Source organism: Trachypithecus francoisi, unplaced genomic scaffold (genome assembly GCF_009764315.1).
Source record: "Trachypithecus francoisi isolate TF-2019V2 unplaced genomic scaffold, Tfra_2.0 Contig01579, whole genome shotgun sequence".
Lineage (NCBI taxonomy): Eukaryota > Metazoa > Chordata > Mammalia > Primates > Cercopithecidae > Trachypithecus > Trachypithecus francoisi.
Window position 1 is genome coordinate 4,841,208 of NW_022681442.1, and position 26,723 is coordinate 4,867,930.

The 26,723-nt window shown below is 46.6% G+C and overlaps 1 protein-coding gene across 1 annotated transcript in view; it reads left to right on the forward strand.

The window, feature by feature from the left end:
• The window catches only part of CUNH10orf90 (chromosome unknown C10orf90 homolog), a 237,802-nt gene that overhangs the window by 22,420 nt on the left and 188,659 nt on the right, over positions 1–26,723 (forward strand). The window contains exon 2 of the mRNA XM_033179251.1: positions 2,183–2,255. Coding sequence (XP_033035142.1) covers positions 2,183–2,255 — 73 coding nt within the window. The remainder of the gene's footprint in view (positions 1–2,182; positions 2,256–26,723) is intronic.

Consider the following 26,723-nt stretch of genomic DNA (forward strand, 5'->3'; position numbering starts at 1 on the left):
ACCCAGGAGAGAAGCAGCTTAAAATTTCCACTATACCAGTTTCTCTCTGCATCCCTGCACCTCCAAGACAGCTTCCAGATCTACCTGATTGGTGTGAAGCAGTGGAGAGATAACTTGCTGCTTCTGACAGACTTAATAATTTAAATTATTTTCCAGCCCCATATACAATGTTGCAGCACTTTTATTTCCTTCCCTGAAAATTTTTATGCATTATCCAGTATTTCCCATGATGCATCTATGCTAAGTCTGAGAAAAGGATATATAGAGGTATATGGCTATATAAGTATTGCCAGATATTGTCAAATAGCCAAATAATGATACTTAGTGTCTTAGTCTTCTTTGTGCTGCCATAACAGACCATCTGAGATTATGTAATTTATAAAGAGCAGAAATTTGCTTCTCACAATTCTGGAGGCTGGGCAGTCCAAGATCAAGGTACTTGTATCTGGTAAGAGCCTTCTTGCTTCTTCCTCCCTCCTTCCCTTCCTGTGCATTTTGAAATCCTCAAACACCTTCCTTTTATTCACTGGTAGAGGTGACCCAGGAGAAAATGGAAGTACATCCTCATTACAATCTGTAGTTGTTTCTTGGGAGAACGAAGAAATTCCAGGATGTTCCTGATAAAACAAAACAAAACAAAACAAAAAAACCACCATGGCAGAGAAGCAGAAGAGAGCAAGCCCACTCCCATAAGTCATTTTAAAAACAGCAGCATTGATTCATTCATGAGGCAAAGCCCTCATGACTTAAACACCTCCCACTAGCCCCACCCTCAACACTGTTGCATTGGGGATGAAGTTGCCAACACATGAATTTTGGGGGACACATTTAGACCACAGCACTTAGTAACAACAACAACATTTGGAGCACATGGGCTAAAAGCTAGCGTGTTGGGTCTAACTGGCCCGATCTGATTTCCTGGCTCCATCACATCCAGCTGGGTGACCTTGGCCTGTTACTAAACTGAAGCCTTAGCTTTCTGAGCTTTCACAGTGGAGCTAAAAGAAGCATACCTTCCTGAGAGTTGGGAGAATTCAATGAGAGGATGTATGTAAAGCACTGAGCATACATAACCAGTATATGTGAAGTCTCAATAATTTTCAGCACTTATTGCAATTAATAATCACATGAGTGATAGGTGGTGGCTGAGTTGGGTCATGAGGAGGGGCAGAGATGGTATCAAATAACTCTGTTGATCTCAGCTCAGGCTAGGTCCCTGTCCCACCTCATTCTTTCTCTTTCACTATGGGGTCGAGGGGAAGCCAGACTTCTCCTTGGGATGGAAGAATTGCTTGACTACAGATTCCCCACTGCAACCCCAGAACTGGTTGCCCAGATGCAGGGGGTAAGAAGGGGCCGATAATGGGAACTGAACACCAAAAAGTTTAACTCAGCTTCTGGACTGAGACATGAACTGAGGCTCACGATGAGAGCCCAGCTTGTGCTCTAGGAATATGTGGCCCCTTCAAGTCATGCCAAGATGATGACAGGACCATCAGGACAGTTGCTCTCCAGCTTTGGGGCGAGAACACAGGATATTCTAAAGGACGATGGGGATAGGGCAAACCCAGTATGGAATGAGATAATCTGGAGTATCATTAAAGTTAGAAATCAGAGCCAAAAATCTCACCCACAGCAAACTGCTTTGAGAATAAAATTACAAAAGAAATCTTTACCTTTTGGCAGAAAAAGTCAGCAAACAGTCATACCTGCAGACAACGGAATAGTTTCCTATACATTCTGCTTATTTTCACTGGGTCCTAAAGGCCTGAAATTGGATGGCTCATAGCTAATCAATTTACCAATATTTATTGAATATCCAGCTTTAGCCCAGCACCCGTTCAGCACTGTGATGGGCTAGAAGAGAAATATTAGATGTGATTCCTTGATCTGCTAACAAAATCCACGGCAAAATCAATGTTGGCTGAATTTTTCTAGTTTCCCTTCCTCCCTCCCTCCCTTCCTGTGCATTTTGAAATCCTCAGAAACCTACCTTTTATTCATTGATAGAGGTAACCCAGGAGAAAATGGAAGTACGTCCTCATTAGAATCTATAGCTGTCTCTTGGGAGAACTGAGAAATTCCAGGATGTTCCTGATTTTTAAAAAATGTACATTATTAAAGATTATATATCTGGCAAATCAAAATATGAAATTGGGAAATGTTTCTGTTTATTTTCTAGATCCACAGTCGACTCTTCTCATCCCCCAAAGATCATTCTGCCTGGGAAAGAAATGAAAGTCTTTCGAATGCAGGTAAAGGACTGGGGTCTGCCCAGGCAGGGTTCCCTTTCAAGCCTTTATTTACTCTGTCTCTTTTATTTTTATTAATAATGGAATGTACTTTTAAGCCTAGTTTTCCCCCAAATGTGAGATGATAGCTCAGTGGCTCTGACAAGATTTGAAGCTGGTTTGAATGTCTAAACAGCCAGACCTTGAGGCTAAAGGATGCCACAGGTGCAGCGGTAGCTTCAGGGGCGCCTGTGGAACCTGAGCTCCCTGCAGAGCGCAGAGCATGTGGGTCAGGCCAGCATGCAGCAGGGCTCCCTCAGGGATGAGTCATGGGACAAATACGGATATTCTCAGAACAAAGTGGATGCAATTTAAATATAGGCAAGATATGTGCATTCATAAATCATTTTTATAAAGCTTCCATTCTCAGCCACTAAACGGTAAAAACACTAGGTGAGATGGTTACAGTTCATCACTTTTATTAAGTTTGTTAACATAAATGATGTGAAAACCAGCTCCCCTGCCCCACCCTTTGTGAGCAAAATCCTACGGATTGAGTCCAATGTTCCGATGGAACTGTAGTAAGACTACTGGGTTAACAGGCTATTTCCATTCAGAGACTAGCAACATTCAATTCCAAAAGAATGCTTTAATGTCACAATTTTATTTTTTAATCCTCATTTTAATTTTAATTTATAAGTGTGGCAAGTGAGCCGCTCTAGATGAAAAGTGCATGTGATTATGTGTGTGTTTGTGTGTATGTGGATGCGGATGTACATGCATGTATGTATACATGTACACACACATAGATACATTTATATCTTCTCCTCACCACCTGCCTATAGCAAAGATATCAGGAACCTGAATTCCTTTCCATAACGGACACAGTCAACCCAAGACAAAAACACTACTTGAAACAAGCTTTCATATTTCATCCTTTCTGGAAGTCCCGAAGCAGCATGGTTTACAGCTTGTTCTTTTTTTGTTTTGAAACAGGGTCTCATTCTGTCACCCAGGCTGGAGTGCAGTGATGCGATCATGACTCACTGTAGCTTTGAACTCCTGGGCTCAAGCGATCCTCCCACTTCAGCCTCCCAAGTAGCTGGGACTATGGGCACACACCACCATGCCCAGCTATTTTTTTTTTGGTAGAGAGGGGATCTTGCCATGTTGCCTCACCTGGTCTCAAACTCCCGGGTTCAAGCGATCTGCTTACCTCAGCCTCCCAAAATGCTGGGATTGCTGGCATGAGCCACTGCACCCAACCTCCAGCTTTTTAGTAGTGACAGATACTTAGTTTGAACTCTTTGAAAACTTAGCCCAGAAATTGCCTGTAGTGAGAACATGAATCCGTCTACAGACACTTACTGTGGTCTGAACAGCAAAGGCAGGCTCCCAAAACATGTCTGGCTACTTGCATCCCACAGGGAGTTTGGGGACACTGAGAAGAGTGCCATGTTTTCCTCAGAGCACTCAGAGGTGGCTGTGACATCAATGAGACCTGGTGACTCAAATGTGGATGCCTTGGTCCTCTTTGTCTTAGTACTGTGCACTTCCACAGTGGATGCCTACTGGAGAGGGGCTGAGCACTTTAACGGCTTAGGAACCAATTCCACGCTGGCCCGAGGCTAGAGGTTAATGGTGCAGGCAGCATGGAAATTGCTCAAGCAACCCTGGGTTGGGAGGGAGACAGAACTCTTGGCTTTGTATCCTTTTTTTAGTCTGCCAGTGTTGTCAAAGTGCAGATTACGGAAGGACACTTAAAGGCAGTCCTAAACCTTGAGTATATTCTAGTAGAAGGCAAGGAGTCGGACCTAAATGGGTTTCATGCTTCCCGGCAGGGCTGATTCGCCAAGGCACCCTCTCGTGTTCTCTGTGTCTTCCCGCAAGGTTGTTTCCATCTGTTTAAGAGAAATTGCACTGGGCACTTGTTTAAAATGGTAAGACGGATTTTACTGGAGTTCTGCAGTGGAGGAGAGCGCCTTCAGCGCAGGACTAAGCTCAGCTCTGAATACAGCAAGGGCAGCTGGAGGTTTGCGGCCAAAAGGCAGAGTGAGGAACTCAGCTGATGGAAAATTACAAAGAGGAACTTAGTATCCAAGGTGGGGGAAGACAGACATGATTAGCCATCAAGGGTGGGCATTCTGCCTAAACTGGCTTTACAGGAACTCACTAATCCTGGGCTCAGAGCAATTCTCACTAACCCTAAAACTGGGCTTAACAGGCCAAGGGTGAGGCCTAGTCAAGAAGAGGGCCCAGAGGAGCCTGGCTGAGGTTTGGTCAAGGAGGGAGTCCAGTTGCACCTCTTCTACAGAAGGAGGGCTAAGCAGCCACCTGTGCCCTCTGGGCTCTCCATGACCGGCCTTTCTCCCTCAGGAAAGCATAGAGAGTTTAGCTCAGGACAAAAGTCCTTGTTTCCATGCTCATCCGAAGGGTCTGGGACAAAGATGAAGCCTTTCTTAGCCCTCTCAGTGGCTTTGGGAAACCCAGAGAACAGAGTTTTAAGTCAAACTCTGGGTTTGGAGACCAGAAACCCACTATTGTAGACAAAGGGAAACTGTTGTAAGGAAACCAGTGAACTTCATGGGAGGATGAGACACTGGGTTGCAGAAAGACAGGAACCAAGGTTGCTGCTTGGGCCTTGGCAGCAAGAGCGTGCGAGCCCTTACCTGGAACTGCTGGGTCAGGCGCCCCCTGACCCGATCATCAGTCAGGAGGCAAGGTCAGATATTAGATGCACAACTTCCAGAGACCCAGTCCTGGGGGTGACGGGCTAGTGGGGCAATGTTCTAGAAGGAATCCATGGGCCAGGCATGTGTCTCAAAAGGCATAAGTAGGCCCGTAGAATCTTCAGCTAGGGAGGGGCCACAGAGGTCCTTCTGTCCAGCTTCTTTGCGATGGCTGATGTTTTAAACCCCTCTTCATCATCCCCATGCAAGAATGTGGAAGCCCCTGTGGAGTGGCCTGGCCACATAGTAAACTCCAGGGACAGGGGACTCACTCTGTTTTAAGGCAGCCCGTGGCATGCTCACACAGCAGGGACTGTTAGAAAGCTTTTCAATGGCATCAAGCCAAAATAAATCAGCCTTCTTACCTATTTTTAATCTGTATTTATTAGGTAGGCAAAGAGGAACAATGAAATATTTTGAAGTTGCTAGAATACACTATCTGATCCAAGTACTAGGAAGACAACTCTGTTGTGATATTCCAGGTGGCAGGTAATGTGGGTTTAGCTGGGGCAGTGGCTATGGTCGCTAGAACTTTTGGAGACCTAGAAATTAGTCAAATTATTTGCATGCTGTTGGGATAAGGGGAAAGTTAAAGATGTTCCTAGACAGACAGTGCTGTCATTCATAAGGCAGGGAACTCAGGATCCAGGAGGTTTATGGGGTTAGCGGGGTGCTGGTGGGAGGATCCTGAGTTTGTGGTGTTTGGAAACTCTATGTGTGAGAGGTCAGTATGGCCTCATCTGCTCCAGATGCCCAGGAAGCAGCTGGCAGTGTAGATCAGGAGACAGGTCAGGGTTGTAGGTCAGCATTGTAGATCTTGATATCATCATGGTGTACACGAGGGTGGTATGACAAACCATGAGAATGGCTGAGATTACAGCGGGAGAGAAGATATGAGTTGGGAAGAGGATGGGACTGCAAAACCAGGGGGAACCACATGTGTGGGGTGGGAAGAGGAGCACTGTCCTGAAAACCACAGAGCAGATGTCAGGGTTTTGTCTTTTAAATTGAGGTATATAGTGCCCACGTTGACCTTGTCATCAATTAGCATTTTGTCTTTGGAACAGTCCTTCCACTTCCTCATTTCTTGGTTTGCTCTTAGACAAGGGTGCTTTTGGATGCTGTGATCTTTATGAAGCTGCTCTAAACTTCAGTGATGCGGGTGATAGCCTCCAGCAGCAGCTCCATCAGTGGGCTATTTGTTCCAAACAGGCTGTATAGAGCCCAAGCAGGAAATCGGAACTGAATGTCGTCTCTGAATTTTCATTTTTGCATCCTTCATTTTCACAATGAAGCTATTCACTTCCTCAGTCACTGGAAATTCCAGGACTGGGAAGGGTGGGGAGTTGATTTCTTACAGTTAAACTGTCCTCCTGGCAGGGCCTTTAAAATCTGTTGGCCTGTGTAAAAGTTTAGTTTACTATGATTAATAGGATCTGAACACGAAAGGAGAAAACAAATGTAGGAAGGGTGACTGTTCTGTCCAAACTCACATCTGTTTTTAAAATCAGAGAGAGGTAGAAAGTCCCCTTCAAATCCGCATTCTGCATGTCACAAAAATATTTTGTAATATTTCCCCGTCACTGTGCTACCTATCTGCCGATGAGACTACTTGGACTATGGATTGACAATGATTGGAAGTCAGGTGTCTGGTTCAGCCATGTCTGGGGAAATCATCCAGGGGAAATACAAATAGAGGAGGAAATGATGAAGGTCACTTGGAACTTTCAATTACCAATTCACTTGGTTTAGGGAAAAAGGCAGGGCCAGAGGGCATGGAATTTTCTTCCTCCTGATCAATTTAACCTGACCTTTACAACTGGCAGTTTTTAACTTTGATTGATGAGTCAGATAAAATAATTATATTTCACTTAAAACTTGAGGATGATTGTTCTTTTATTCCAGATTTTACAAAAGCAGTGATTTGATTCCTTCATAACAATAGTTTCTATTTCATTAGTACTGAATTAAACCATTAGTTGCCCCCCAGTAAACCCCATACCCTTCGTCATGATTCAAGGAAGGGTTGTCCTAGGATCCCTAGAACCTGGTGTGGTTACATGCATTTTCTTTTCCAGAAGAAGCCACTTGTAAATGCAGTTTCTCTGGGAACGAGGTATAGGAGGGACACCACATTTATCTGTTTGCTTTCCCTGAAACACCTGGTTTTTAGGAAGGCTCTAATTGTTGGAATTTCAGTGTGTGGATTATCTTTTAATACAGAAAGTGTTTGATGGTACCTCACTCCATCTGCCTCCTTCTCATAGACTCCTCCCTGCCCATGGGAGAATCCATGCATTCAACAATTTATGAGTGTCTCCAATCAATGCAACTTCTCTGGTCAAAAATTACATCGGTCCCCAGAGGACAAAATATAAGCTCCTTGGCATAGCATTCAGTGCCTTTCCCCTTCAGAGTCTGATTTATCCTTCTGGGTTTTTCTCCAGGTCATGGCCTTGCAAGCACCCTGCACCCAGCTCTTGCCTGTCTCTCTCCTTGTCCAGAGACTCTTCTGTCTGAAAACCCTTCTATATGTTTCTGTTGATAAAACCCTTTCTTTTGACTGAAACTTGATTCAACCTGCCCCACCCCACCCCCGGTCTCTCAAGGGCCTTTTGTCCATTGCACAGCCACAACCACAATCCTTTCACGTGACCGTGCTGACTCATCCTTTTTCCCTCCAGAACCGCGGGCTCTGAATGTAGGGACCTTGTTTTACTCATCTCTGTGTTTCCAAGCTCAGGGATCAGCAGGGAGAAGTGGTTCAAAAGATTGAATGGCATAATTTGTCTGAAGAAGCTATTGGAGCCATTTCTCCTTCAGAGGCTCTCACTTTACCCTCCCAGGCAAGCCAGAGCAGGGTGGGAATCAGCGTGCGAGTGACCGAGAACCCCACGGGGAAAACATCTGCCTTTCTGCTCTTCAAGATTTTTTCAAGTGCTTTGAGCAACAGGCTCCTGACCTGCTCCTCAGCTTCCCTTGTTGAGAGGGACGGAGGCTCCCCTAGAAGTGGCTTGGATGGGGTCTGCTTGGTGTTTTCTCCAGCTAGCATCTGCCGTGCTGTGCACAGCAGTGGTGGAAAAAGGCAGCGCTGCTCTTCTGATCACTGGAGAGTAAAACGCATTTACTCCTGCTTCCTGTGGAGGACATAAGGAGATGCATTTGAGTCTGTTGTGCCTGCTTGGGTAGGATGTTATTAGAGAGAAAGCAGACCAACCAGCCCTTGCCACTGGGGCTGCGTGATACCTGTGTGCCCTCTTATGAAGAGCCGCTGTGCTCCTGTGCCATCCTCTACTCTGCTTCGTAGCTCCCTGGGCCTTGACCCCCAATTTTGCTGCAATCACCCATAAATAGTGCAATAAACAACTCTTTCCCCCCGTATGTGTTTCTGCCTCTAATTTTGCTTTTGCCTATCACCTGGTAACATAATCTAATTTACAAAATAATTGGTAAAATGCTGACTATGAAAAGAGCTCAACTGCAGATTTTGCAGTCTATATAGCTTTGTGTCAGACAGAAATGCATCAGCCAGATTTGACAGCTTCCTTTCAAAGGCATGAATGCTCAGTTCCTGCCTTTTGTGTACCAAGGCAGTTGGCAAGAAGACTTCATCCAGATGTGAGGAAATCAGACATTGGGGTGGACATGTGGGGCACAGTCCAGGAGGCCCCATCTCTCATTCTCAGAAGAGTGGAATGAGGAGACCTACCCGTGATTTCATTGAACTCCCCTCTGAAGTGTTTGAGCCCTTCCACCTCGCCATGCACGTCAGGGTGGGCACCTTTGGGCGTCGGTATCCTGATCTGAATAAAGACCTGAATCAGGTCTGAGAGACAGGCATCTGGCACTGGTTTTTCTTTTTGCTTGGAAGGAGCGCCTCCTGGGGAAATATCGTTCAGAGACCTGAGTATGATGGCTGAGCAGCAACCCTGCACCATGCGCTACGGAGACGAGATTTTCCTGCAACCACAGAGCAGGATAAATGGCTTTGAGTTGGCAGCAGTTCCCAACTGGAGGGGTGCATCTGAATCACCGATCAAGCCTAGAGCAGAAATAGGTCTCCAGGCCTCACCCAGGCCTGTAGCATCAGAGCCTACAGGTGTGGAGCCCAAGAAGTTATCATGAGCATCCCTGTGAAAACCACCACTCAGAGTCTTTTGGCGTTTGCTGGGTTTTTAAGAAATAAAGGTGTAATATTTGCCCATCCAAGTGATTGTCATTCCCACATGTCTAAGAGTTACTCGGCGTAAAGTTATCCCATAAAAGGCTGTTTTAATGGCCTCCTCTTCACCCTGGTGGTGAGGGAGGGATTGCTGCTCTAGCGTGATGGAAATGCCCACGCATGATGCCCAGCACTGGGCAGTTGAGGTCAACAGCTGTTTATTGGTCCCATATGCTTATAGCTCCAGGGAGGAGGGCTCCATGTGTCCTGCAGGGCTACGTGAGGACTGCATTGAGGAACCGTGTGCACACATTGGGTCTGTGGGAGGCAGGTTTTGTAGTAAAAAGAGGGCGGGATGACCTTGGGTTTCTATGATCCCGTGATAAGGAGGGCTATTTGGCTGCGGGAGCTTATCTGAGGGAGCAGCATGGGAGAGGAATTATGACAGGCCATCCGAGGCCCTCATCATTTTCCCCAGATGTCAGGGCACACGTCATACTGGACTTCAATGTTAGGCCTTTCACCAGGAAGGCCTGGCAGGGGGAGAGAGAAGATGTAGAGGAGTGGGCAGAATGAGACCAGCTGGGCCCCGGGGATCAGCACACCTGCTGGGGCAGGAAGACAGGAAATTGAGACTTGGCTCCTAGGGGCTTGGTGAGAGGCACGTGTGGACACCAGCCAGGCGAGAGGCAGTGTCAGGGCTGCAGCAAGAGGACACAGAGTCCTCAGAGGAGGCACAGGTGGGTGACTGGGGATGTAGGGTGGTGTGCAGTGGAAAGAGGTGGTGTCCAGGTCCCACACACATCCCTGGCTCATGACCAGCCCCATCCAGAGCTCCTGAGTTCCCAGGATGGGGCAGAGGAATCAGATCCAAGTCATGAACTCACTTCCCAGAGCAATGCAGAAATCTGAGCTCTAGACTGGGTCCAGGGTGGCCGGGGGGCCCAGCGAACCCGGACCTAGAGCCTGCCGTCACTCTGAACTCAGGAATGCTGCTCCATGTCAGCAACCGCACCATCATTGTCAGCTACGCCGGAAACCTGGAGTCTTTCTGCCTTCCCTCACTCCAGTGTCCAACCATGACCAAGGCCCTCTGATTTGCTGCCTCATCATCTTTGGGGCAAGCCTCTTCTCTCCGCCGCTGCCATGCTGGCCTGGACTCCTGCAATAGCCCAACTGTGCCTTCCTCATTCTCATCTCCACCTACAGCCAGATCGACTTGCTCAGGCCACACCACCCCTGCTTAAGACCCTTCCATGCCTTCCAGTTGTTCTTGGAATAAGGAGCATTTTTATTGTGGTGCAAAAGGCCCCGAGGCCCTGGGCCCTGCACCCCACACTCCATCTCCTTCCCTCTCTGTTCCACCCTCTACCGCCACGTGCCTCCTGCTTCGGGATCCCTGCCTGTGCCGGTGGATTCCATCCTGCTAAGTGGCCATGACCCTCACTGACCTGACCTGTAGCCCCTTACCTGCATGTCCTCTGGAAGCCAGCCCAATGTCATGACCAATCGGTGGTATCCACCGTTCTCTCCCCTGCTGTGCCTGTTGCAGTCATGCTTTCAGGTTAATTTGGATTTGATGAATACTTGCTCCTCCATCCAAACTACAAGCTGCACAAGAGCAGGGGCCTGTCTGATTTTGCTTGCCAGTCTCAGTGCCGTGCCTAAGCACTCAATAACCCCCTGGTGGGGGAATGCACTGGCTGATGGGAGGTAGGAGCTAAGTCTAGGATGAAGTCTGGGTGGGGCATGGAGACGGGGAATCAGGCCCATCTCCAAGGCAGACATCAATAGGACTTTGAGACGACACAGAATACGTGTCCCCTCGTGTCTGCTTTCTACTCACCACTCTGAATCGATCTGCCCTCCTCCCGGCATCAGCCTCCTCATCTTCCTCTGACTCCATCAGCCTCTCTCCTCCTGGTGTTGCCTGGCCTCACAGCAAGAACTTCTGCAGAAGTCCGAGTTGGGCTTATGCATTATTTTTGGTGTGACTTTAGGCTCCTTTAAAGAAAGAGGTTTATTTGTTTCGACTTCCTTATTAATTGCTAGTTGTATATCAAGAGCACCCCCCAAGAGAAAAATAATACTTACAAATAATCACTGGAAATCACACACTCCTTCCGAGGGCTGTATATCATCGGGAAAACACTGAACAGAGAAGGCATGTTCCCAAACTCTTTGTGGTCCCCGCTGTGCAGAATGCTGCTTGTTTTGGTGAAATATTGTTAATAAGGCGTGGAGAGAATAGACTTGGTTATGAGCTAAAGTGTTATTTATTTATTTTTTTAGTGGCTTTTGCTCAGTTGGCTATCTAAGGAAAGGACTTCTAAAAAAAAAGCATATAAACAAATGCAACGTAAATTGAAAGCGACACAAGGATTTAAATGTATTTTTGAAGCTTATTGTGTTATTTAATATAATGGTCATGTTAATATCCAGCTTCCCAGCAGAAAAGGAATATTTATCTGGCAGCTGAAATGTGGCAGAGCTGGAGGAGACAAGGATAGGTGGAGTGAAGCAACTGCCAGACAAAACACAATTATTTGTCCTCTCATTACACACCTATGACTTTTCATGGTTTATTTTATATCTCGGTAAAAATGTCAGAGTGTTGGCCATGAAACCATTATCATACAGAATCTTTTTTCTGGAACGAATTACCTCCTAACCTGCTTGCTTCTCTCTTCTTTTTCAACAGCGGGTCCCTCTCTTTCTCTCTGTGTGTGGTTGACTGCTGATAACTTGCCCTTAACTCCCCTTGGTGAAAGGCGGTAGGCAGGAAGGCCCACGCCTGGCTGAGACACAGCTTGTAACACATGTGAGAGGTTATTGTTATCAAAAACAGAAAATCAGAGCCAGTGACCCCTTTCCAGCTTCCAAGGGGGCACAAGGATGTCACGTGTCCTGCTGCAAATTGTATTCCTGTGTTTGAGCAGAAGACAGGTAAGGTCTGGCTTCCTGTTCAAAGGTGTCATTGTTCTTAAAAGGGCCCTGGCTTCATGTCACATGCCTACCTTGGGTACATGAGGAGACCTTATGATTATAAAACCTCGCAGAACCTTCTCCCTTTGGGCTGGTATTTGACAATGCCACCGTTTGACCTCTGCGCTGAGGGGAGAGCTCCTGAATAACGCTGTAAGAGATTCAGCTGTGAAGTATCTGTGTGTCTCAAACTACCTTGACCATTGGGAGTGAGTACAGATCACAGAGGGCTAAGTTTCCCTAAAGCAGTTTATATTTTTAAATGGAAATCTTTCTGAAGAGAAAATCTTGTGGGAGGCTACATTATAAACCAGATTAAAGCAGAGAAGCTCTGGCTGAAGGAGGGCGGTGAGCACCCCTACCAGGTGGACAGTCTCCCCTGAGCAGTTAGAGACATCCCTTAGTGTGTCAAGCAGGATTTGAAAATGACTGTCTGCAGGTCGGGGAGGGGAGTGCAGACCATTTGGGTGACATTGACTGATTTCCCATTGAATATTGAGATTGTACCTCGTTCATCTGGAGCCCCATGGAAGGAGCAAGTTATCACTGTGGTGGTCCTTTTTAACCCAGAGACAGGCCCCACTTCCTTATTGATCTGCACTCCAGTTCCTAAATCCTGAGTCCACTCTATTTTATAGCTCTCACGAATGTGATTATCTTGGTGCCCTTAAGCCACAGCTGATATTTTGGGCTCTTCGAGGGTGGAATGGTTCCGGGCCCCTCTTCTTCACCGCACCCCCCCATGCCTTGAATGGAGAAGAGGTGATAGACGTGTGCCCTGGATTTTAACTGGAAGATGGGAAGAAGCAATAATCTGTAATAGGACAGTGCTTTAGAATTTTCTTCCTTTTCCGGTATTAAATACTTTTACTTTAATGACCCTCAGCTTATAGCTTCTTTTAGATTCTCCATACCAGTGCTGGCAGGAGTCCAGCTACCAACTCATCTCTGAATGTGGTGTTCACTAATGCCTTGTGTGTGCTTAAACTTGATTTGTTCTTTTTATGAGACTTAGGAAACAATCTGTGAGGGTGATTAAACATTGAGACAGGCAACCTAGTGGGGAGGGGGAGTTGGCCAAACCCTGTTCTTGGACAGCTTTGAAAACAGGCAACATTGGGGGTAAGGGACTTCCCTTCCAGAAAGCTGCACTGTGTGATGAAGTTTGGGAATGTGGATTCTTAGCTTGGGGTGCCCAGAGCATGGATTAAAATTTGTATCAAAGGATACTCTTCTTTCCTTAGGAGACAAGATTGAGAGTCAGTGTCTGGGTGAAAATAGGAGGCTTTGGAGAATCCCAGCTCTTCCACAGTTCATGCTGTGACCATGAACAACTTAATTAATTTCTAAGACTCAGTTTTACAATTTGTAAGTGAAAATGGTAGTACCTACCTTGCATTGTTTTTATGAGGAATAGTTGTAATAGACATAAGACAGTCATCATAATCTCTTTTTTATTATTGTGGTAAGAATACTTAACATGAGATCTACCCTCTTAGTAGATTTTTTTTAAGGTACAATGCACTACCGTTGACTCTAGGTGCAATGCTGTACAGCGGATCTCTAGAGCTGATTCATCTTGCTGGACTGAAACTTTATGCTCATTGATTATTAAGTCCTTATGTTTCCCTGCCTCCCAGCTCTGGCGACCACCATTTTTTGATTCTATGAATTCTGCTATTTTAGATACATCCTATCAGTGGAATAATATAGTATTGGTCCTTTTGCATCTGGCTTTTTCACTTAGCATAATGTCTTCAAGGTTCATTCATGTTGTAATGGGATTTCCTTCTTTTTAGAAACTGAATAGTATTGTATTGGGCCTATACACCTCATTTTCTTTATCCATTCACCTATCGATGGACACTCAGGTCGATTCCATATCTTGGATACTGTGAATCATGCTGCAATATACATGGGAGTACAGATACTTGTTTGAGAATCTGATTTTAATCCTTTTGAATATATATCTAGAAGTGGGATTGCTGGATCACATGGTAGTTTTATTTTTAATTTTTTAAGGAAACTCCACATTGGTTTCCATAGTGGCTGCAACATTCTACATTCTCACCAACAGTATGCAAAGGTTCCAATTCCTCTGCTTCTTTGCCAAAACTTATCTTTTGTTCTTTTTTGATAACAGCCATCCTGACAGGTGTGAAGTGATATCTCATTGTAGTTTTGATTAGAATTTCCCTGATGAGTAGTGACTAATTCTAATCATTAATTTTTAAATTAGCAGTGTGTGATATCAACCTCCCCACCTGCCAAAAGATACAGATGCTTACAGGTGTGTCCGTGTAATTATTTTCTGTTCTGAAGTGTTATGTTTCCTGCACATCGGGGGAAGCAGAGAGGTTGGGAAGAGGGAAATACAGTGAGCACTGGGCTGGGTCTCACAGAGGGGAAGGACAACTGGTTGGATGACCTGAGAGCTCACTCTGAGCCTGCCATCCCAGGAAGTCAGGCATCTCCCCACTTGCTAGTGACATGCACAGTTGGCCTCCATGCTCAGCCCATCCCGGCGCCTGGCTTCTTCTTTATTCCTGCAGCCTCATCCCACAGGAGGGGCTGCTCTTCCAGCTTGCCACAGAGCCTCCTGCCCCAAGTCTTTCTGGGCCAAGAGCCCTGCAGTGGCCAGCTTTGTCCTTGGCCTTGGCCATGTCCATCAGGCTGCCCCACTGGGTGGTCAGGCCTGTCTCCTGAACTGTACTTCACAGCTGGTCAGCAGGGGTTGGTGACCTCATGGCTCCTGTGTGCTGCTCCACGTCAGACAGAAACTGCCAGGTGTTCTCCAAGACACCATGTGGCCCTGGAATGTCCCAGGCCTCCCCTTCCGCATCATTTCTTGCCCATCAGCAAAATTCCTGCCTCATGGATCTTTGGGCAGTTGATGGAGGGAGGATGAAAAATGCCTGCAGAACCTGGATATCACCCCCTTCCAGGCAGTTTTATCACATGGTTGCCAGGGGTAGGGGGTATGTCTGGATGATGGCAGCAGGTGCCATGTAGATCCAGAAGTGCCATTGTGTCAGACGACCTGGCATGGGCTTGGGTATGAACAGCCATGGGATTCAGGTATCTGTTGCCACAATGCCAATAAATAAAGCATCTTCCAACTCAGTAGCTTATGGAACAACAAGCATTTCTTTAGCTCTCAGGGCTGCAGGTCGGCAGTTTTGGTGTTCTGCTCTCGCTGGGCCCACTCGTGTGTGGGGTCAGTGAGCTGTCAGTTGGGGTGATGGCTCTGCTCACTCAGGCTTATCTAAAAATGTTCACAAGGTGAAGGCCAGGGCCAAGCGCAGAAAAGGAAATGAATAAGTTCACGTTCAAAGCAAAGCAAATATAATGGCACAACTCCGAATCTAGAGGTGGAAATATAGACCTTACCTCTTGATCGAAAGATCTAAAAGTTCATTGAAAAGAGCAGGGGCCCTGGGGAGGGGCCATAGAGAATTGGAGCCCTTATTGCCATGCTTCTACAAGGCAGCAGCAGGTGCATTAAGTCAACATGAATATTATATAGTACTATTTTCTGGGACCAACTCCACACCCACCAATTCACTGGGCATTGAAAAGGATTTGTGCTATTTTCACAACCACTACCTGAGAATGGTATAAATAAATATTCCCATTTGATAGATGAGAATACTGAGAGCTAGAAAAGTCCAGTAGCTTATGGGGTTTCTGAATTGCTCATGCCTAAGATGGAGGTCCTATTTCTTCCCCCTGGACTGCAGTGGGGTTCAACGCTCTGGGGTGTGTTGAGTACCCAGAGAGGCAGTGCTGGATGCCTGCTGGCTTGGGAGCCTGAGGCCCAGCAAATGCCGGTGTCACACTCCTCACTGCAGCCCCAGCACCCAACACAGCATTAGAACCCAATACACATGTGGGGACTAGATGTGTGGCAACATTAGAGGGTGAGGTGGAAAGGCCTTGAGGTCAGGCAGACCTGGCCTGAAACTTATCGTCACTTATGAACTATGAGACTTCTGGTTTCTGGGCAACATGGTGTCTCTTCGAGGTCATTCTTGGAAATTTCCTCATCTCTCCCATGATGAGTTTTGACAGTGTCTTTGTTTTGGGATTCTAGGGCTGCTCCCCAAGGTCACTGTGTTCCAGCTCTACTGGGGCATCTGTAGCTACACACGTGAGGACAGTGTCTGGTCCCCTGTATCAGTGTCTGATGCCTGCCCCGTCTGCTCTTACCACTCCTACCACCTAGTGCTTGGGCTGCAGAGGAAGTTCCACGTTGTGGTTCTTTCATGACTGTCTCGTTCTTTCTGTGCTGCTGCCTTTGCATCTGCTTGCTGGGTCTTGGTGTTTATGCTGCCTGTCCTCAATTTCATTTGCTGACTGTTCAAGTCCCTGCCCTGGGGGTTGGTTTGGTGGTGTTCTGCAATCTCAGAGGCCAGGGAGCTACAGGGAGGGTAAATCAGAAGGGTGGTTCCCCTCTTACTGAATACTTCCTATGCACCAGGAACTGTGCTGGCACTGAGCATGCAATGCTGAGCAAGATGTCAAGGGAACTTGCCCTCCTGAAATCTATGTTCTGGTGCTTCAGGAAAGACAAACATCAAGTGGACAAACAAGCAAAATCATTGCAACAAAGAGATAAGGGAGCAAAAACCAAGGGGTGTTCTGCTTCAGGTGGAGAGGATTGAATAGGAGTTTGCCATGCAAGCAATGGGGCAAGGGGCAGCTGTCTCCAGGGGAGGAAGCAGGATCTGCAAAGGTTTTGAGGAAGGAACAGGCCAGGTGTGTTCAAGGAGCTAAGAGAAAGCTCACTGTGGCTTGATCCTACCAAGAAATGGGGTGAGTAGTAGGAAAACAAGTTGGAGAGCTGGAAAGGAGGGCTGAGGTAACAGAGGCGAATTATCTGTTTGGTGCAGGAGAAGCTGTTAACGGGTTCAAAAGGAGGGAGTTACAGGATTTGTTTTGCTTTGTGAGAAGACTGTGGTGCATGCTGGAACAGATTCTGGTCTAATACCTAGATAATCTGGTCAACCCTGTTTAAGAAATGTAAGACAAAATGACAAGTACAAAACTGCTGTGGCCTCTTGTAGAGGCTCGGAAGGGTGTACGTGCGAGTGAGTGTCCTCTGCTCCACGCGGAATCTCCCTTGACGGTATGAATGAAGGAGGGCAGGAGTGAATGCTGCAAACACACCAGAGGCCTGCAGCAGCTGTTTCAGTTAAAGAGGGTGATTCCTAGGGTGTTGGCCTCTGGGGTGTTGGAAATAGAGCCCCAGGCTTGGCTCGAGCATTGGATGTGGATGGTAAGGGAATGGAGGGTGGAAGATGACGTCACATTTCACTTCATCCTCTAAATAGATCCAAGAGCTACTGATTATTATTTTTAATAATAATAAATCAGTTAATAAATAACCTCTCCAAACCTGGCCTGCTGCTGAAGTACCTGCTTGTTAGCCGTTGTCACCATGGTGCTTGTGGGGTCTTCAGAGCCACAGACAGCCCTGGGTGATCACTCATGGTAATTGTTGACTTTAGACCAGACACACGGAGTGTCTGTCAGACAGACTTGGCTTGAGTGAAGGTTCTGTCCTTTCAACCTCCCTCTTCACTGTCCCCACTCTGCGCTCTTCTCCCCATTCCCAACCCCACCATTACCAAGCCCAGGGCCCCTCTATGCTTCTCAGAACCCTGCCTGGGCCATCACATCAGCAGAGTCACCTCTCCCTCCTCCTTCACCTGTCCCAACCCCTACAAGCTCATCCACAGGGTGACTACACTGGGACCATGCTGGGCCCTCTTCATCCAGCATCTGCAGGACTCAGCACAGAGTGGGGGTCCAGACAGGATTTGCTGAATGAAGGCCTTCAACATAAAGGCAGAGCAGCGTGTTGGTGAAGTATGAGGGCATGAGGGATTTAAGCTCTCCAGCTCCATTTTCTTGTTATTAAAGTGAGACAGTTATAGTCCCTGCATCACAGGGACATCAAGAAGCTGAAATATGGTCCTGCCGGCACCATGCCTTGCATGCAGTGCACACACAGGCAGCTGCTGGTTTTATTATCTATATTTTAAGAGGAAAGAAATATGAACAATGTCATATAGTTAATGCAGAATAAAACTCAGAGATATTTGCAAGCTAAAAGAGAAGCTGGTGAATGTAAAAGGAAAGCTTGTCTAGCAGTGAGGTCTACAGACGATCATTGGGGTCTGGAGACCCCTCCCTCCCACCATGCTCACCTTGCCTTGCAGCTGATATGCAGCCAATCCTGTTCTGCTGGGTCCATCTCTGGACAGTGCTTTGCAGGGCTGGTGGCTCCTGTCTTCACTGAATACCAAGTATGTGGGTTTAGTAATGGAAAGGGATGTCGTATCCACCTGGAATACAAAACATTCATGACCATATTATTTATAAGCCTATTTTCTACAAACGGCTAGTCATCCCTGTGAGCTTCAGTTTTCCTGATTAGTTTAACTAAAATTTTAAATATATGGAATTTAAAGCTGCTTTGAAAACTTTCCCCCTTTCAAGTCATTGCATAAAGAATAGATCCCTTCAGATGTCTGCATCTGTCGGGCAGCTGGTAGCTCCATCTCCTGCTCTTGCTTTTAACACCTGCCATTTGTCTCTACACAGACCTTTCTTGATAATTGAGATGTGTTGTGCATCAGGCAGGAGGCTTATCTGAGGGTGCCGAAGAGATGGTCTCTGGCCAGATGTTTCCCCTTCATTAGAATGTGTCCATCAGACATTGCTCACGAGAACTCTGTGCTAGGGAGTGTCTGCCTCTTTCATCCTATTAGCTAGGATAAGCTGGGCTTCTAGTTCTCTCGCCAAAAAGATGGAATTAGCATTTAAGAAGCTGTCATCATAAAAGTTTTTACCCTTTACATTTAATGCAGGAAGAGGTCAATGATGGTAAATGAATGCTGTAGAAATCAGCCTTCATCGTTCGTGAACAGTTAGGGCCCTAAATGCCACATTTGAAGGCTGCTTCTGTCTTCCAATCCTGATGAGGATGTAATTGTATGGAACACTGGCTTGTGTTTGGAATCCTAATTTGTGCATTGGCAGTGTCACAAGGAGTTCTATTAAGAGCCCCGATTCTTACAGAAGCACCATGCAGAGATCTCTCTAAAGGCCAGGTTGTGCCACGGGGTACAGCAAGTGTCTCCCTACACAGCGGTGGGCACCCATGACAGCAGTGTGTTTGGAAGGTGCAAGCTGTCCCAGCCCAGCCCCTGCCCCTCTGTAATGGCTGGGATCACCAGTTGCACTCCTGCCAGTGAGGAACGTAGAGAGTGAGTAGTGGGCAGGCAAGCCTGGTTTCTGCAGAAGCTGCAGGGACTAGATACAGGAGAGGCAAGCAAGCGAGTGGCTGGGGAGACGCCCAGGTCAGGACTGCTTACTGCCAAGTGTTCAGAACTGTCCACTCTGCAAAACCATCCCCAAATTACTTATTGAACTGTTCTCACCGCTGAGAGGCAGAGCCAGTAGAACTCGCCTTGCATCAGGGAGCCTGACCTCTGGCAAGATCAGCACACCTCCCCCGGGACTCCACTCAGTGTTCCCGGTGACCGCCAGACCCCAAGCAGAGGGCTCATGGCGAGTCCTGGAGTTCTCCACAAATAAAGAAGCTGTGACACAGCGACAAACACAGCATCCAATCGCCCAACTCCATCCTATTTTTTTCATCTTTTTGTCCATCCATCCATCCACCCACTCACCCACCCGTTTACCCTTCCACCACTTAATGGAGTCTTTGAGAATGGCCTTGACAATATATGAATAAGACATAGGCCTTGGCATTTTAAATTCACTCTAGCAAATGGACATTGGGAGATCCCAAGAATGTCAAAGCCAGAAGTCTTGAGAGGCTGCCTTGTCTCATTTGTCCAGTAAGAAAACTGAACCACAGAACAGATGAGTGGCCGCCTGGTAGGGCTGGAATCCAGGCCTCTTCCCTGCCAGTTGAAGGTGTTTTCACACATTACATGGAGGGAACTAATTTCATAATAAAGACAAATGTATACTTTATAGATTGGGTATAATTCCATGCATTTTTTCAAGAGACACTTGCTCTTTCGAGATTAAAAGAACAATCAAGTTTTCTCATATTCAGAGAAAACTGGCACAGCATTTTGAGAAATCAAAAAGCACTATTCATCTTAACATGAAAACAAGTTCTGCTTTATAGCCAGGCACATAGGCGCACACCGATAGTCCCACCTACACACGAGGTCGAGTTGGGAGGATTGCTGGAACCCAGAATTTCAAGACCAACCTGGATACCATAGCAAGACTCGGCCTAAAAAAGACAAGGGAGGAGGATTCTGCTGAGTACCTGGGAGCTGGATTTTCTTTTTGCTGAGGGGACAAGAGAAAAGAAATTACAGTGCATAACTTTAACCTATTAACTTCCTCCTTTTTACCTTTAACTGCCACAAGGTAGAAATGAACTAGCAGTGAGTATTCTAACCACGAATCTCCCTTTTGCCCATGCTTCACCTCTTATTTTTCTTTTTTCCTTTTAACCTTGGAGTTGTCAAACTTCTGGAATTCCAGCCACGATTTCCAGGCTAGAGGCAGGAACCCCATAGAGACAAGCAAGACGTGTGCTCCTTTGCAGAGTTTCCCTGTAGGCCTCATTCCCAGTAAATTCGATTCCATACACCCATGTGGACCTCAGTGAAGTTGTTCCTCATCACTCATGAGACATGTTACAGTGGAACCATTTCTTAGAAATGAAAAGAACCAGTCATACTCACAGTTTAAGAAAAAAAGAGGCTGGATGCGGTGGCTCATGCCTATAATACCAGCACTTTGAGAGGCCGAGGTGGGTGGATCACTTGAGATCAAGAGTCTAGACCAGCCTGGCCAACATGGAGAAATCCCCTCTCTACTAAAAATACAAAAAATTAGCAGGGCGTGGTGGCACATGCCTGTAATCCCAGCTACTCTGGAGGCTGAGGTAGGAGAAGGGCTCCAACCCAGGAGGCGGAGGTTGCAGTGAGCCAAGATTGCACCACCACTGCACTCCAGCCTGGGTGGAAAAGTGAGACTACATCTCAAAAAAAAAAAAAAAAAAAGAAAAGAAAAGAAAAGAAAAAAAAGAGAGAGAAAGAAAGAAAGGAAAAGAAAAATCGAAACCACCGCTCCTATCTGGTCAACCTGATTTCACTGAGCCTTCTTTGAATTTAGCAACATGGCCTTTGTCGTGGTAGCCGAGGCAGCTGCTGGATGGAATTGTCCTTGCAGACACAGAAGAAATGAGAAGTTTTGACAGCCCCAAGGACAGTTACACTTTCACTGAAAAACCAAGGTGAATGCTCCTGGCGAAGCAGTTGCAGCGTCAACTCTGTTTTTTTCATTGCCAGCACTGGCCTATCAGGAAACCTGCAGCCATTGCACCGATATAGCCCAGTGTATTGATCCCTGTGATTCAGTTTCTGCTCCAGGCACATTTTAGCACTTTTAACACATCAGCAAAATAGTTCAAAGATCAATCATTATTTCTCCTTAGTGATCCATTTTAATTGTGATATCAAAGATGCAGTAATGCTTTCTTAAGTTGGAAGAACATATCTCAAGCCAAGGTAAGGTTTTATTACCATAGTAATGAGCCCTTCACACACAAGGCAAGGCAGGTGTCTTTTCAGTTCTTGCACTGACCCCAAGCGTCCGGCACCCCTGAGCTTAATAGAAGTTTCCGTACTCAGCATTCACCAGCCAGGTGACCTTTTTCCCTCCCTCCTCATCAGGACAACTGTGGGTTCTGGGATGCAAATGGTCCCCACAGAACAATACAGATGCAAGTCACGATGAAGGAAGGACCCCTCCCTCTCTGTTCCAGGATGCTTCTGTCCTGAGGGTGTGGACAGGGCAGTGGAGGCAATGGGCAGCCTTCCCTGGGGCCTTCGATGATACCTGCCTTCTGTTCAGAAGAGAGGGGCTTATTTACCAGGAAATTGACAGTGCCTGGAGTCTTCTCATTTTTTTTTTCTTTTTTTTTTTTTTTGAGATGGAGTCTTGCTCTGTTGCCCAGGGTTGAGTGTAGTGGCACAATCTCAGCTACTGCAACCTCCGCCTCCTGGGTTCAAGCAATTCTCCTGCCTCAGCCTCCCATGTAGCTGGGATTACAGGCATCTGCCGCCAAACCTGGCCATTTTTTTTTTTTTTCCGTATTTTTGATAGAGATGGGGTTTCACCATGTTGGCCAGGCTGGTTTCTAACTCCTGACCTCAAGTGATCCACCCGCCTCGGCCTCCCAAAGTGCTGGGATTACAGGCGTGAGCCACTGCGCCCAGCCCACCTTCCCACATTTGTGAAGGAATTCTGCATTTTATGGAAGGTCTCCATCCACAGAATTGAAGATTGCAATAAAAATTCCAATGAATGATGTAAAGGAATAAGGTTGGATTTCAGCCCTCAAGCTAATTTCCATGTTCCCACCTATTCACTTCATTTTGAGGCCTTGATACCTTTAGAAAAATGAAGGAGTCATCCAAACATCATTAGCAAACTCAAGAAGAGCCTGCATGGCCTCCCCCAAAGCTCTGCGCTCAGAGTTTCTCCTGTCAGGATGCACTGGAGCCAACCAGACAGGAAAAGGCGGGCAGGAGCGCACCCTGAAAGAACCCTCGACTCTGGATGGAGTTTCCCAAAGGATGTTCCGCAGAATACAGTTAAGCAGGATGCTAAACACCTGCTATATTTCATAAAAATGTCCTGTGGTCAAGTCAGTTTGGAAAGTAACACTGCGGTGAGCTGTGTTCTTTACTGAGGGGCCTCCTAGGGGCCTCACCTCGCTAATGGACGTATTTCTGCAAGTTCTGCAATCCTGCTTGGCCTCTGTGTAATGAGTGTCTTGCAGGACAAGTGTCAAGTGGATAATGCTGAGGAAGTGCTGCTGAGGCTCAGGGGCTCCCAGGACATTTGTTGAACGGGGTCCAGCGTGGGCCCTGAGGCTGGCGGGGGAAATGGCACATGAGTGTCTGCTTACGTACAATCGCTCTACTTCCAAGAAGGAAGACTGTGGGGGAGGTGCTGGGGTCCCATCAAGCACTCTCTTCAGCGCCCTCAGCTCCCTGCATCAGCATGGCTGGGGGCCCCAGGCCTGATGCCTCCTATAACTGTGATTTAACAGGAGGGGATTTAACAATCGAGTTGAACATTGTCATAGATTGCCCCCTCTCTGAGGACAAGGGCCAAGTGGGTATTTGTCCATCTTTGACTGCTGCGTTTATTTCCATTTTCTACTAGCTGGCCACATTCTGTGTAGGCCTTAACCTGCTGCAGGCAACCTTGTGGGGAATAAATACGGATGCCTGTCTCCCACTGTGAGGACTAATGGGGTCCTTAGGCAGATTTTCTACCAGACCTTTCCTTTCCCTGCTCTGTACACTCGGCAAAAATTCAAAAGGTGACGCCTATGGGTGCTCTTTCTTGGGACTTTGACCCTGGGATAAGTAACATAAGCAGGAAATAAAACCATCTCAGGTTATTTGACTCAATGTTCTTATCCTGACTGTCCAGCTATGGAACCATTCCTAACTCTCTACTGTTTCATTCCCAGGAGCCTACTTAGTTCCTGCTAAGTTCCAAGTCTGGTTCTTAGCCTTTTTAGCAATTTTGTGAGCTCCCCAGATCCCACTGGCTTAGGTTAGCTAGAGGCAGTTTCTGCTGAGAACTTCAAATGCAAAGTGACACACAAAAAGGGCCATGTTATACTATCTCGTCATCATCCTCTAGTGCCAGCATTCACAAAGCCTCAGTAGGATTATCTCTCTTTTTTTTTTTCTCAGATGGAGTCTCATTCTGTTGCCCAAGCTGGAGTGCAGTGGCGTAATCTCAGCTCACTGCAACCTCCACCTCCTGGGTTTCCCCATTAGCTGGGACTATAGACGCCTGCCACCATGCCCAGCTAATTTTTGTATTTTTGGTAGAGACAGGGTTTCACCATATTGGCCAGGCTGGTCTCAAACTCCTGACCTCATGATCTGCCCGCCTCAGCCTCCCAAAGTGCTGGGATTACAGGCATGAGCCACCGCACCCAGCCCCAATTGGATTCTAATACCTATTTGCTGAGTTGACCAGCAAAGTTCCTCATCTCTTTGCATTATCAGGGTGGACCCCAAAATGCGATGGTGGAGTCATTCATTCCACAAATATTTATTAAATATTCACTCTGTTCTAGAAGCTAAGGGCTTCTAAGAGCTGGGACCATAGCCTTGAGCAAAGACCCTGTCATATGAAGCTCTTATTCTTTTTTTTTTTTTGAGATGGAGTCTCTGTCACCCAGGCTGGAGTGCAGCGGCATGATCTGTGCTCACTGCAACCTCTTTCTACTGGGTTCAAGCAATTCTCCTGCCTCAGCCTCCAGAGTAGCTGAGATTACAGGCAACCACCACCACGCCTGGCTAAATTTTGTATTTTTAGTAGAGACGAGATTTCACCATGTTGACCAGGCTGGTCTCAAATTCCTAACCTCAAATGATCCTCCCACTTTGGCCTCCCAAAGTGCTGGGATTACAGGCGTGAGCCACTATGCCCAGCCTCATTAAGCTCTCATTCTACTTGGGGAGAGAGACAGATCAAGATAGAAATTGTCAGGTGTCGGTGAGCCCCGCAAAGGAAAATAAAATGATGTGAGTGACTACAAAGAAACAGGGTGTACTACCTTACTGAAGATGGCCTCTCAGATAAAGTAATGTTGAGAGACCTGAGGAATGGGAGGACGTGAGATACGCTGAAATTTGGAGAAGACAGAACCCCGAGGCCTGGACATGCATGGAGGGTTTGAGAACAGCTCTGAGCCCAGCCTGGAGCCAATGAGCAAAAGGGATGGGACCTCATGGGGGGATCCTGTAGCCTTTTAGCTTATACTCCAGGTGAAGTCAGAAGCCCAAGAAAGGTTTTGAGCAGGGAAAGTCTTGCTCTGACTTGGGTTTTTAAAACACTCCTCTGAAGTCTGCAATGACATGCAGCTGTGAACTCATTCGACACTTCTCAGAGCTGCTGCCCAGGCAGGGTCGGGGCCCGAGGTCTTGCCTGTGCCATTGTCTCTAACTTTTACGCCTCCTGTGGAGGATGATTGCATCGAGCCTTTGGAAATCAGATGTTATTCTTCATATTTCGTGTGAGGCCTTCCAATATTGCTACTTAATTTGTAGCAATGAGGAGACTGTGTGGAAATGTGTGCTTGCACATGTAAATGAAATAATTTTATGTCAAGTAGGTATCTGAAGGGTTGTTGAGGTTTCTTTGCATAATAGGAGTGTGTGTGCCTTTCTGACTACAGCATGGTTGACGCTGTCAGAGCCAGGGACTGCGGCTGCATAAAAAGGCATCCTGGCTACGCCTAGTGAAAAATCTCCCTGTCATTCAGGCTTCAGGGGAATGGAGACTGCTAAGTAGTGGGCAGAGGGGGTGAGAGGCTAGAGTCATTGGGAAGGGTTTCATAGAGGAGGGGTCCTCAACCTCAGCACTATTGACATATAAGGCCAGAAACTTCTTTGTGATGGTAGGGATCCGGAGCACTGTAGGGTATTAGCTGCACTGTGGCCTCTACCCATTAGCAGTAGTACCTCCTCCCTCTGGGGATAAAACCCAGAAATGTCTCTAGACATTGGCAATGAAACCCTGGAGTTGTACATCACCTCTAGTTGAGAACCAGTGTCATCGAGTACCTAGGCTTGGAACCTGAGGATTTTTTCTGGATCACAGGGGAGAGAGACTAGAGTTCACCAGTGGGCAGGGGTGATGAAGATTGGAAAGTTGGGTCTGAGTCTCCTTTCTAAGTCTGACAATATTATTCATCAGCCGAGCTAGAGAAGGTTGGTAAAGGTGGAGTTTACTTCACTCATTTCAATTCACTCTACAATAAATCTTTGATTGCTACTATGTCCCAGGGACTGTGATAGATTCAGGGGTGAAGGGTGGGAGTCAGCATAAGAATGAACCAGACATGATCCCTGCAGACAGTTCTCACACTGTGTGGAAGCTGCTATGAAAAGGAACACGTTCCGGGTTCTAGGAGAAAATAGTGTAGGACCCAACCAGCCCACGGGAGGGATAGGCCAGGACGATGCTTGCTAACCTGGGAATCTGAAGGTACTGGGGGTAAGCCAGTTAGGGGGTGGTATAGGGCAGGGATGGTAGAAATGGTGGGGATTAGCATGTTCAAAGACCATGAAACAAGAGAGAGTGCAGTGTATTCAGTATTGCTGAAATGTAAAATAATCGTCAAGCATGAATAGCTGCATGTTAATGAGTTAAAGCAAAGTCAGGGGAATTCTCTTTAAAGTTTCCATATTTATATTACGTTAATCATATAGAGGAATTTTTATTAATATCAAGAATGAGTGGAACGGCCTCAGAAAAAACAATCCGTAAGATTGTCAGACTGAAATAACCAAATTGGGGATTCTTATTCATGGCAGATGCCACTAAAAATAAATATACCATATGTCATCATTATCATAATAAACAATCAACATTTATTAATTCTTTCCATGCACAAAGCACAGATGGTGGGAATATATGGGGAAGAATACTTGAAACAAACACAACTCCATCCAGTCAGCAAAAATTGATTGAGCACACACTGCATGCCGATGACTTGCCAGCCACCAATGATATGAA